Source organism: Bison bison, unplaced genomic scaffold (genome assembly GCF_000754665.1).
Source record: "Bison bison bison isolate TAMUID 2011002044 unplaced genomic scaffold, Bison_UMD1.0 scf7180017864134, whole genome shotgun sequence".
NCBI lineage: Eukaryota > Metazoa > Chordata > Mammalia > Artiodactyla > Bovidae > Bison > Bison bison.
Genome location: NW_011494706.1, coordinates 3652087 through 3664858, shown reverse-complemented (window position 1 = coordinate 3664858; position 12772 = coordinate 3652087). Strand labels below are relative to the sequence as shown.

At 43.5% G+C, this 12772-nt stretch overlaps 1 protein-coding gene across 1 annotated transcript in view; it reads left to right on the top strand.

Moving 5' to 3' along the window:
• DYNC1I1 (dynein, cytoplasmic 1, intermediate chain 1) overlaps positions 1-12772 on the top strand; it is a 380358-nt gene that overhangs the window by 234675 nt on the left and 132911 nt on the right. Inside the window, exons 9-10 of the mRNA XM_010839743.1 lie at positions 625-724; positions 10591-10716. Coding sequence (XP_010838045.1) covers positions 625-724; positions 10591-10716 — 226 coding nt within the window. The remainder of the gene's footprint in view (positions 1-624; positions 725-10590; positions 10717-12772) is intronic.

Here is a 12772-nt window from a genome sequence, read left to right as displayed (position 1 = left end):
CATTTCCTTCTCCAATGCATGAAAGTGAAAAGTGAAAGTGAAGTCACTCAGTCGTGTCCGACTCTTAGCAACCCCATGGACTGCGGCCCGTCTGTGTTAAGTATCTACAGTGTTTGGTGAATCCCTCACCCCGCCTGCCCCTCAGCAGGCCTGTCTCGCGGTAGAACTTTTCACTTGCTATTGCTGTGGTAAAACAGCAATTATAGGTAAAGTGGAACATGCGTATCACTTCTGGTCTAAGGCCAGATAAGTTGACACTGATGTCAAAGAATCTCCCAGTGTGCTGGGAGATTTCTTGTAAACTCTGCTTCAAGGCAGAACTTTTTAGGGGAAGGAGAATGCTTTAGAACTGGTCAGGATGGGAACCTGAAACAAATTTGACATTTCACACCAGGCTTGGAACAACATGTGGAAACCTCATCTGGGCCAGGTAAGAGAGAGCTTTGCATGAAGGAGACCACCTTTAGTGGTCGTTTATGATCAGCGTTTGCTCTCTGAATTGATGCTTTGGCTTCAGAGTATTGTGTGCCATGCTCTTGCCATTTCGTTCTTTCAATATGAGCAGTAGAGATAGAACCCCATTTTGAAGCATCTTACTTGTCTTTGATCTTTCAACCCTCCTAGGGACGTCCAGGCTGGAGCCAACCTTTCTTTCAATCGTCAGTTCTACGATGAGCATTGGTCCAAGCATCGAGTCGTCACTTGTATGGACTGGTCTCTCCAGGTAAGAATTGTTGTTGGTTCGGGACAAACTGGACTTGTGTTCTCATGGCATTTGTATTACAATAAGTAAGAGAGAATTGCCTCGCTACTTTGGATGTGTTCACTGACCCACAATTTTCTTGTATTCTATGGTTTTCTTTCTTATCTTGCTGAAGTTTCAGTTTAAATTTGCACTGTGTTATTCATATCCATTGAGTACTTATTCTGTGCCAGGTACCAGCCCAGGAGCCAGGCCATTCTTTCCATGAAGCCACTCTCACTAAGGTCGCCAGTGATTTCCTATTTGTCAAATCCTGTGGATATGTTTAAGCCTTCATCTACCCTGACCTCTCTTTGTCACCCAGCTTTGCAAACTTCTAAAAATATTCTCCTTCCACTGAGTTCTACAACTCGACTCTCTTCTAGTTCTTGAACTCCCCTAAGATTTATTTTTTTCCTCTTCTACCCTGTGATCCTCCTGGTCATGCTCTCAGTCTCTCTTCTTCTGGATGCTGTCTCTGTGGGAAGAGATCTCTTCCACTGCTGCTGACTCAACCATCACATGGGCAGCCTTTTTCTATCCCCACCCAAGATCCCTCCTGAATTCCACGTTACACCCCAAAGAGACAGATCCATTCAGGTGTCCCATAGAATGGCAGATGCATCACTAACTCATTTCCACACATCCGAAGTCCTTTTTTGACTACTCTGCTGCTGCTCCTCCTCCTAAGTCGCTTCAGTCGTGTCCGACTCTGTGCAACCCCATAGACGGCAGCCCACCAGGCTCCCCCGTCCCTGGGATTCTCCAGGCAAGAACACTAGAGTAGGTTGCCGTTTCCTTCTCCAATGCATGAAAGTGAAAAGTGAAAGTGAAGTTGCTCAGTCTTATCCGGTTCTTAGCAACCCCATGGACTGCAGCCCACTAGGCTCCTCTGTCCATGGGATTTTCCAGGCAAGAGTACTGGAGTGGGGTGCCATTGCCTTCTCCGTTTTGCCTACACTAAACGCTGAATATTCATAGGAAGGACTGATGCTGAAGCTGAAGCTCTAATACTTTGGCCACCTGATGCAAAGAGCTGACTCATTGGAAAAGACCCTGGTGCTTTGAAAGATTGAAGGCGGAGGAGAAGGGGGTGACAGAGGACAAGATGGTTGGATAGCATTACCAACTCAACGGACATGAGTTTAGGAGATGGTGTAGGACAGGGAGGCCTGGCATGCTGCGGTTCATGGGGTCACAAAGAGTCGGACATGACTTAGCAACTGAACAAAAACAACAATTCTGAGTTAAAGCCATCACAATGTACCCAAGGGCCTAAAAAAACCTTTCATCATTAACATTAAAAACTTCCTCTCCTTTATCTCCCAGACTTACTCTGTCACCCAGACTGTCCATTTCTCTACTCCTTTATTCATTATCTTACGCTTGTAGTATTGCCAGTCTTCTCATGGTCTTTCTACACCCAAACTTGTCCACCTATAGTTTTCTGTCTAGACATCTAGCCAAATAATCTTTCTAAAATACGGATCTGATCACTTTACTCCCTGGATTAGAACTCCCTGTTGCCTGTAAGAGAAAAAAAAAGAAGGCAAACTAAACTCCCTAGTGTAGCATTCCTAACGAAAGCACTGAACTCCCTGGTATAACGTTCCTAGGGAAAGCAGGCAGATTCACCAAAAGCCAGTTTGCTGAATGGCCAACTCACTTGGTGTGTCACTGACCCAGCAGTGAGAAGTTAAATAATGCACATCGAGGCACACAGTGAACTGTGGTGCGGGCAGGGTATGAACTCACGTGATCTAACTCACGAGCCTGTGTTCTGGGTGATCGTGCCATGTTCCCTCCAGTAATGACAATGATGTAACAGCAGTGAGGGAGCTAGGAATGATAAACACTGGGCACTTATACACAGCACATTTTCTACTTTCTTTTAATCTGTGCTTTTATTGGGAATAGTAATCATGGCTAGCTTCTTTCTCTTTTTTTCAATTTTGGCTTCACTGGGTCTTCACTGTGGTTCCCGGGCTTCTCTAGTCACAATGCTCAGGCTTCTCTTGTTGCAGAGCACGGGCGCAGGCTCAGTAGTTGAGGCACACAGGTGTCTTGAGTTACAACATGTGGGCTTAGTTGCTCTCAGGCACGTGGGGTCTTAGTGCTCCAACCAGGGATTGAACCCACATCCCCTGTATCGGAAGGCAGATTCTCAACCACTGAATCACCAGGAAAGTCCCCATGGCTAGCTTTTAATTTGTGCTTCTTATATGCTAAGCACTGTGCCAGCTACTCTGAAGGCATTATTTTATTTCACCCTCGTAACATCAAGCTTCCTGGGCGGTGCTAGTGGTAAAGAACCCGCCTGCCAATGCAGGAGACATAAGAGATGCAGATTTGATCCCTGGGTCAGGAAGACTCCCTGGAGGAGGGCATGGCAACCCACTCCAGTATTCTTGCCTGAGGAATCCCAGGGACAGATAACCCTGGCGGGCTGAAAAGTCAAAGAGGTTCTAAGTGCTGAATGACGTAGGGCTGATAGCAAGCGCTTTCAGGGTTCAGTGGAGATCGGAGTCTGTGCCTCTGGTTGGACAGGGTGTCTTAGAAGACTGGGATTAGAGAAAGGGAGGGGAGAAGAGAGTGTTCCCGGCAGAGCAGTGAAGCGGATGATGTGAAGAGCCTCATGTAATCGTGCTGGGGAACAGAACACTGAAGAGGAATGTAATCCCCCGCAACCAGACTGTCAACAGCCGCAAAGTGGGCGAGTGTTCTCTCCTCTTGACTCTCCTCTTACATCTGAACAAGAGAGCATGCAGGGCACAGTTGTGCAGAGGCCGATGCAGGCAGGGGTGCACCCGGCCGCTTCCTGCCAGCCAGCACGTGGGTGGTCTGTGAGCACGCTTGGTCGTGTGTGCGGAAATCAGATCCAAGGTGGAGGAAACACTTAGTGCGGCTTCTTCGCTTGTTCACAGTCTGGAGATTGCACGGGAACCTTATGGGACACATTCCTCAAGGGCAGCTTTTACTGAGTCCCCGGGTCTGCTGGTAATGCTCCTGGAGCAGGTGGTGGGACCCTCGCCGGTAGGGCTGGTCCCCGCCTGGCCTCGGCATGGGGTGGACATCTCCCTGTTGCCCTCGGGTAGATGTGTCTCCACACAGGATCTTGCGTATCGTTCTTGTTGCTGGAAGTGAAACTGGAAAGGGCAGAAGTTCCACCGATTTTCCCCCATTTTTGTGTAATCTGTCATCTGCAGTGTGGGGAAGGGGTTTGCAATTCTGAAGACTGTATTTTATATGGAGCATAAGAAAAAGGAATGAGAATCCTTAGTTCCAGAGTAGCATTGACATATATACACTCCCATGTATGCAATAGGTAGCTAGCGGAAAAGCTGCTATATAAGACAGGGAGCTCAGCTCCAGGCTCTGCGAGGATAAAGGGGCGGGGCGGGGTTGGAAGGGAGGCTCTAGAAGAAAGGGCTAAATGTATACATAGGACTGATTTATGTTGTTGTATGGCAGAAACCAACACAACATTGTAAAGCCATTATCCTCCAATTAAAAATAAATTTTAAAAAAGGATAATAAAGGAATTTGATGAACACAACACCAAAGAACCCCTAGTTCCTACATCGTAACAATTTAGTGGAGTTCTAAGGACCAAGTTTACATACTTACGGGATGAAGAGACTTTCTGAGTAAATCTATATGGAATCCAGTGATGTTCAGAAAGAGGAAAAGGCCAGAGGCATAGTCTTCGAGTCCAGTAGAGGCGTGTGTACTTATGGGTGCAACAGAATGGAAGAGGGGGGCGGCAGGAGGAAGAAAGCATAAGATTCCTGCATAGCTTCGCTTTGAGCTCCTGGATTAAAGGCCTCCTTGGTCTTCTTCTAAACAAGAACACTGTAACTTTGCAATATTTGCAAAATAGCCACCAGTCATTAGCTCCTGAAGGACATTTGGGCACTTGAGGAATTATGTCAACTTTGCTGTTCATCAAATATTGTTTAACAGAGGGAGTCAATAATACTGTCCTCATTTAACATGACAGATGTGACAGTTGTAAACAAAACCAGATTTATGATCTTCCTCCCACCCTATATATTCCTCTCACATGTGACTTGCATCCTCTAACCTTGGAGTCATTCAGGATGCAAACACAAGTCATCTTTTTTATTGAAGTATAGTTGATTTTCAATGTTGTGTTACTTTCTGATGTACAGCAAAGTTATACATATATGTGTGTGTTCTTTTTTCTGTTATTTTTCATTTTGGTTTCTCACAGGATATTGAACGCAGCTCCCTGTGCTATACAGTAGGATGTTGTTGTTTATTCATTCTATACATAATAGCTTACATCTGCTGGCACCAACTTCCCTCTATTCCTCCCCCACTTCCCCTTCAACCACGCCCCCCTTCAAGTAATCTTTGATAGCTCATTTAATTGCCAAACCCAGTCAAATTTATGGTAGCAAAAAGACCCCCACTGTCACCAACTCAAATCTACTTACATGTGGAATCGATACCCACTTTATGTCATGCCATCTTCTTCTTGCTTGTATCAGGAAATAGCTTCCTATCTGGTCTTCCTGCCTCAATTCTCTACACTGTTGAATCATTACATACTTTTTCCAGGTTACTATTTGTAATGATTACCTGTTTGCTCTCAATGTCACCTTGAGCAAGTCACCTGACTTCTCTTGGCTTAAGTTTCCTCATTCCCAAAATAGTCATCAAACTTCAGTCCCGTGCTTATTGTATTAAATGAGTGAATATACTTTAAAAACTTAGACTTTAATAAAGTGTCTAGTATAGTAAAGAAGGCAATGGCACCCCACTCCAGCACTCTTGCCTGGAAAATCCCATGGATGGAGGAGCCTGGTGGGCTGCAGTCCATGGTGTCGCAAGGAGTCGGACACGACTGAGCAACTTCACTTTCACTTTTCACTTTCCTGCATTGGAGAAGGAAATGGCAACCCACTCCAGTGTTCTTGCCTGGCGAATCCCAGGGATGGGGGAGCCTGGTGGGCTGCCGTCTATGAGGTCGCACAGAGTCGGACACGACTGAAGCGACTTCGCAGCAGTATAGTAAAAGTGCTCAATAAATGTGGCATAGTAGTGAAAGTAGTGGTCTAATTAGAAATATTAGCAATTGCAGAGTATGACTCCCAGCATAAAGTCTAAAATCATCAGCCTGTATTCAGTGACTTCCGTGGGAATGTCTTGAAGCATCTCCAGCCCTTTAATCTTTTTCATCTCTTCGCCTAACCTGCCTCCCAGCCAGGTGCTATAACCTAAGTGTTTTCTGAATGTGTTCTCCATTGCATTAGTTAAGAAAAATTTACCCCTGGCTACCTTCAGCAGAGAGGGAAATGTATTCTAGTCACTAGGGTACTCAGGGAATCCCCGGAAAAGACAAAGAGCTGGGACCCAGGAGTATAAATCTGGGCAGCTTGAGAGGCTTCACCAGTTGGATGCTGTCATTACCTGACTCATTTGCAACCCAGGGAGTCTGTGTCTCAGTTCAAACTTTACAGCGACCAAGGTAGAGAATGTGATTGCCCGAGCTGGGGTGAATGAATGATCCCTGGGAAGTTTGACGCCTGTGTATTGAGGTAGTTTCCAAGGATTGGGAGAATGATTGTGAACCAGGCCAATATCCAAGAGAAATCTCCTGCATCAATGTTTGTGCCCTTGTCTATACTCTTCTCTTTCTGCTCTCCTAATCACTTTCCCGTTGACAGGGCCCTGGCAATCTCATTTCTTCTCAGAAGTCCTTTTCAATATCTCTCCCTGGCATAACCACATTCCACCTGAAGTGGCTATTTTATCCTCTGTGCTTTGACAGAACTCCTTTCCTGTCTCCATCTTAGCTTGCTCTGCTTTTCTATTTGTGTTGCAGTTTTTCATACGCATGACTCACCTTCTACTAAATGGTGAGCGCCTATAAAGCAGAGCACGTTACTGTTAATATTCTTGTCCTGCGTTTTGTTTAATGTTTTCTCATTGTGGTAAAAGTCACGTAATGTAACACGTACTGTTTTAACCATATTTAACTGTACAGTTCAGTGGCGCTAAGTACATTCACATTGTTGTACAGCTCTCACCATCATCCACCTCCTGAATTTTTCACCTTCCTAAACTGAAATTCTGTCTCCATTAAACACTAAGTCCCTATTGCCCCTCCCCACTCCCCACCCCCAGCTCCTGAAATCTACCAGTGTGCTTTCTGTCTTGTCCCACGTGTTACTTATCACCAGTGGCTTACATAGGCTTCCCTGGTGGAAGAATCTGCCTGCAATGCAGGAGACTTGGGTTCAATCCCTGGATTGGGAAGATCCCCTGGAGGAGGAAATGGCAACCCACTCCAGTATTCTTGCCTGGAGAATCCCATGGACAGAGGAGCCTGGTGGGTTACAGTCCATGATGTTGCAAAGAGTTGGATATGACTGAGTGACTAATACACTTCAGTGCCTTACATATGCTTGGGGGCCACTTGAGGCATGCCACAGTGTAAGAGACATGGTCTTGAAACAAATAGACTTCAAGCAGGATCTCACTTTGTCATTTATTAGCAACTTAACTTGGAACAAATTCCTTACCCAGTTTCTTACCTGGGCTGCTTTGTCTGTAGAAATGGGAAAACCCGTTGCTTACTTTAGAGAACTGCAAGAATCAAATGAGTGAACATGTCACCCAGCCCCTTGCTGGATGCATAATGAACACGTAAAGCATGTTGGTTCCTTCCTCGCTAGTAAATGTCAGATTTTATTTTTTTATAAGAACAAACAGCTTGAGAGCAGATCTGGCAATTTCCGAGTAAAATTCCCCTAGGTTAATTATTAGATAATTCAGCCCTGTGAATAATCACAAACTTCCCAGTAGTTGGTATTCTCTTTAAAATAATAATTTTAATACTTAAATAATCATGCAGAGAATGACTACTTTTTGCTGGAAAATAAAATATTGATTAGTCATGTTCAAACAAACATACTAGAGGAGACTTTGAAATCATAAACACTTTCATGACTTAAGAGTTAATCAGTATCTTTATGCCTTTTGATCCCAGTTACAAAAATTACACCAAGAGCATTTCACTGGTATTTGAAGAACACTCTCCCTGTTTTCTAAAGGGGTTTTTAAGCCCAATAATTTAAGATTTTTTTTTAAAGTGGGAGCCAGCGATGAGACCCAGATGTGAAGCTGTGGGATATTATTCCAGACGCATCTGGCTGCTCATTGGCCACTGTGGTAGTGGTGTGGATGTTTATAGAGCTGCCTTTTCACATGTGACATAGTTAAACTTCAGATGGACAGTCTGGAGACTTCTGTGTTTATCTGGATGTTAGTTTCTTTGAATGGGCTTTGAATCAAAGGCCTTTCTTAATAGGCCTTTGATTCATCCGCTGAGGAGTGTTTTCTAATAAAGAATGATTACTTCCCCTGGTGGCTGCATACATGTGTCTCGTTGCAGGCTTATGCTTCCTCTGTACCAACTGGCAAGTTGTAACTCTCTGCAGCTTTCTTAAGCTGGGGGAGTTCAAAGAATGAATAAAACACATAGACTCAGGCTTAATTATTTTTGATAGGAAAAAAAAAAGCTGATGTTCAAATTTTTACTGAGAAACTTATGTTACATATATACAGTATGGTGAATAAGAAGGAAAAGAACTAAGTTACCCATGAGCAGAGAGTGGTATGATCAGCTATAATCCTGATAGTATATTTAATGGGGCTGCCTTATGGAAATCCCGGGTAGGAATGACGTTTTCATAAAATGTACTCTAACTCAAAAATACCTCTGCTGAGATTCAACCTATTTATTTCTAATGCTGAACATAGAGTTCATGTATGGTGAGTAGGTATTTCTACTTGCTATAGAGTCCTCTTAGTTATTTTACTACTTGAGTTTCTTTTACTTGAGCTTTTAATTGTTGGCATTATTTAACAAAGGATTAAAGATAGGATCTTGCTGCTGAGCATAGGGTCACTAACATAAAAAAGAGTATTTGTAATTCAGGAGATTTTGGCACAAGTTTCTCATGCTAGGACTTACTAGGCCTGGATTCGGAGGTCAATAAAACCAAGCCCCTACACAAAGAGCTTACAGTCTAGTCATGGGCATAGACCGGGAAAAGCCATAATACAATTTGACACGTGCCTTCATAGGAGGACATACGTAATGCTAAGGGGGCTGATGAGAGACAATGAGGGGTGGTGAATGATTAGGTAGGATTGTCTGGAGGACTTGATGCCTACATGGAGTCTTAATGAATAAGTTAATAATGTAACCAACACAGGAGAGGCTTTTCAATGAGAGTGAGTGTCAACTCATGGTACAGAGGCTGTACCTATGAACCTCAGAACTAGCCCAGTGAGGCTGGGTCATAGCTAGGGGTTGGGAGGAAAGAGGGTAGGTTGTAAGAGATTAGGCAGAAAAGTAGAAGCTAACAGAAAACATGTGCTCAGTTGCTCAGTCGTGTCCAACTCCTTGCAACCCCATGGACTGTAGCTCTCCAGGCTCCTCTGTCCATGGGATTTTTCCAGGCAGGAATACTGGAGTGGGTTGCCATTTCCTCCTCCAAGAACAGATCATGAAGGGTCCTAAATGACCTAGATTTTATCTTGAAAGTAATGATGAGCCATTAAGCTATTCTAAGCAGAGAAGTGACTTAGTCAAATACATGTTTTGTAAAGTCATATTGACAAAGGATGGAGAGTGGAGTAAGTGAGGGTGGGGCCTGGCAAGCCTAGAAGCAGAAAGTCATTTAAAATGCTGTTGTCTTCATCCAGACAAGAAATTCATTTAGGAGGCTCTGACCTTAAGGATAGAAAGAAGCATACATTTGAAAGGTATTGAGGAAGTACTGAAACAGCACACAGAGAAGAAAGAGGGAGGAGTAAAAATGAACATGAGTGTCTGGCCCAGATAGTCAAAGTCCTAATGTGATGAATGTTGAAACGTTGGAAGAGTAATAGGTTTTTGTAGAAGGCAGCAAGCTCACTTTTCTGTGCATTGCATCTGATGTGTCTATGTACAGCCTTGAGAAATCTGCAGCAGCTGTAAAATATACACCTTAGAGAGAGATCAAGCCCAGAGATAAATATTTGAACATTGTCAGTATATGAACGCTAATTAAAGCTATTGATGAGATCACCAGGGAAGAATGTGTAAACAGAGACCAACAAGAGGACAGAAAACAGCCCCAGCCCCCCATAGGTAATAGAAGGAACTGTAGAGGCTAAAAACAGTGGTTCAGAAGAGTGGGAGAGAAAGGTGTGATGGAAGCCAGCATAGGAGAGAGGAGGAAGCCGCCCAAAGGTCAGATACCGCAGAGGTTCAGCAGTGTGAGTAGTGTGGCGGTTACTGGTGACTATGGCCAGCACATGTGGAATGTTGCGGGTAGAAACCAGATTGCAGTGGGCTGAGACACGAAGTTGGTGCTAAGTTATGTGCTGTGCTGTGCTTATAATCGCTCAGTCGTGTCCAACTCTTTATGATCCCATCAACTGTAGATCAGGCTCCTCTGTCCATGGGATTCTCCAGGTCAAGAATACGGGAGTGGCTTGCCATGCCCTCTTCCAGGGGATCTTCCCAACCCAGGGATCGAACCCATGTCTCCCACATTGCAGGCAGATTCTTTACCATCTGAGCCACCAGGGAAGCCCTAGTATACTGGAGTAGGTAACCTATCCTTTCTTCAGGGGATCTTCCTGACCCGGAAATCAAACCAGAGTCTCCTGCATTGCAGGCAGATTCTTTATCAGCTGAGCTACCAGGAAGCCCCAGTATTAAGTCTGCCACAGCTTAAAAAGCAAGTACCATTTCAAGTTGGAAAAAGAATCTTTCCCTGTGTTGTCATCTTGGCATAACGCATCTTGTGACTTCTTCCATTTAGTACCCTGAGCTGATGGTCGCTTCCTACAACAACAACGAAGATGCTCCGCATGAACCAGATGGAGTAGCCTTGGTTTGGAACATGAAGTTTAAGAAAACCACACCAGAGTATGTCTTCCACTGTCAGGTAGGAGTCAGCACTGCAAAAATAACTGACATCTCCCGTGAGGCCAAATATAGCTCCTGCTGCCTTGCATCTGTTCCGTGTGGAGAAGAAGCACTGAGTTTAAAAACGGAATTGTTGACAATTTTGGAAAATTCCCCCACAGTAACCTAATGTTTTGGGAAAGTGGCCACCCTCTCCAAACAGTTAGGAAGCCTGGTTGGGGACTGTGTGTCATTTTCTTTCTATTTAAAACAGCGCCATGAGCATGAGTTTATAAAGGCCTCGCACTTAGGAAGAAATCCGGGTGTACCACTTCCTCTGCTTAGCAGGAACATATGTTTGCCCACCCACGTGGACATCCGCAAGAGCAAGAGCATTTCAAGTTCCCTCCTCGCTCTGAAATGCGGTTCAGTGCGATTTCGCCAGTTTTAAGTGGACGGGCACCATCTTACTTCACAGATAATAATACTTTGGTAGCCAGTTTAGGGGAAGGTTTATCACCCGCTTTTTTGAATCATTGAGAAATACAGATACTGTTTGTGGTTTGCAGCTAGTTTGGGATGTTTTACTGCTTGTGTCTGCTGACGCATCGGTCCACTCCTCCAGTCGACACAAAACAGGCTGAAAGTATGTAACAACTGCCCTGTTGCCACGGCTCTGCTGAAATAATAGGCCCTGGTAGTGGCCAGCACCAACCCCTGTATTAATGCCCCTCTCCTGTGATTACGCACAGGAAGATGCAAGCAAGCATTCTTGCTCAGAGTCTCAGCTCCTCAGATATTACAAATCTGCCACTCTTGCTCTGTAAACAAATACATCAGTTGAGGAGACTGGGTAAACCTGTTGATATTTGAAAACTTAGTGCCATTTTATATCTAAGAGCTGAGTATCGTTTTGAACTAAAATATGTTTAGACTTCAGAACATTATCAGATATAATTTGAGGAACAAGGACTGCTGGAATAAAGGTCCTAGTAGCTCCAACCTGATTGAGTAACCTCTAACTCTGACCATGTTTTTCTAATTTGCTATCATAAAAACAACAAGAAGTCCTGGTCTGCCTAGTAAATAACCTTTATTTCTTGAACCTTTGAAATGAGAACAGTTTTTTCTTTCTTTTTAAGATTATCAAATTTGTCAGTCTGATATGCTCTTTCTGTAAACATAGAAGCTCAAAATCCTAATTTTATTCAGTTTAAAGAGTTTTTGCTGAATTACCGAGAAAATACTAAAAGGATTATGGGATAAACAGAAGCACATTTAAAAGAAAAAAAAAAAGCACCATTTGAAGTATTTTGAATAGTGTATAAAATCATATACTGAATTTTTTTTAACTTTAAGAAGTGACACACTATATTGTTTTGGTCAGTGTACAAAATGTTTATCATCAAAAAAATGTTTATTATTATATTAACTAGCAGTAGGTCGCCTGTGACAATAACAATTTGAGAATGTGCTTAACATTCACAGCATTGCAGAGTAACAGGTCAGTGGGAACTAATAAGTTGAGTGAAGACACAAATTCCAGAAGAAACCTTCTGGAATTAACTGGAATTTTCAAATTTTGTGTTTTCTGACACAATGGTTAATGCTAGCATTGACTGAAAAGAACATCCTTTCTTTTCGTCTCCTGCTATCTTTGGGATCGTTTATGAAAAGCTTCACTAGAATGCCTTTAACCTTATTTTTACTTGCTTTTTAAATGCTCCAATGTATGTGTTCTAGAAGATATGCTCTTGATTTTTTTTTCAAGTCAGAGTGCTCTTAATATCCTACCAAAAGATACGAAGATATCTCTGTATTCCCCCAAATTCCTGCTACTATCTGCACTTCATCTGGTGACCAGAAACTGGTGGGGGTTCTTAGCTTTACCTACCATTCTTACTGAGAAAGGGGAGACTCCTAGTCCTTTGAAACTTTGGGGTTATGTGACATATGTAAAAGAACAGTCTACTGATTTAACTATTAGTCTAGGGTGTAGTCTAGTCATTTTTGAAAGCTTCCAAGCGAGTTGAATATGCAGCAATAGTTGAAAACTCCTGCCGTGTAGAGGAGAGAAGAATAAAGCGGGTGATCAG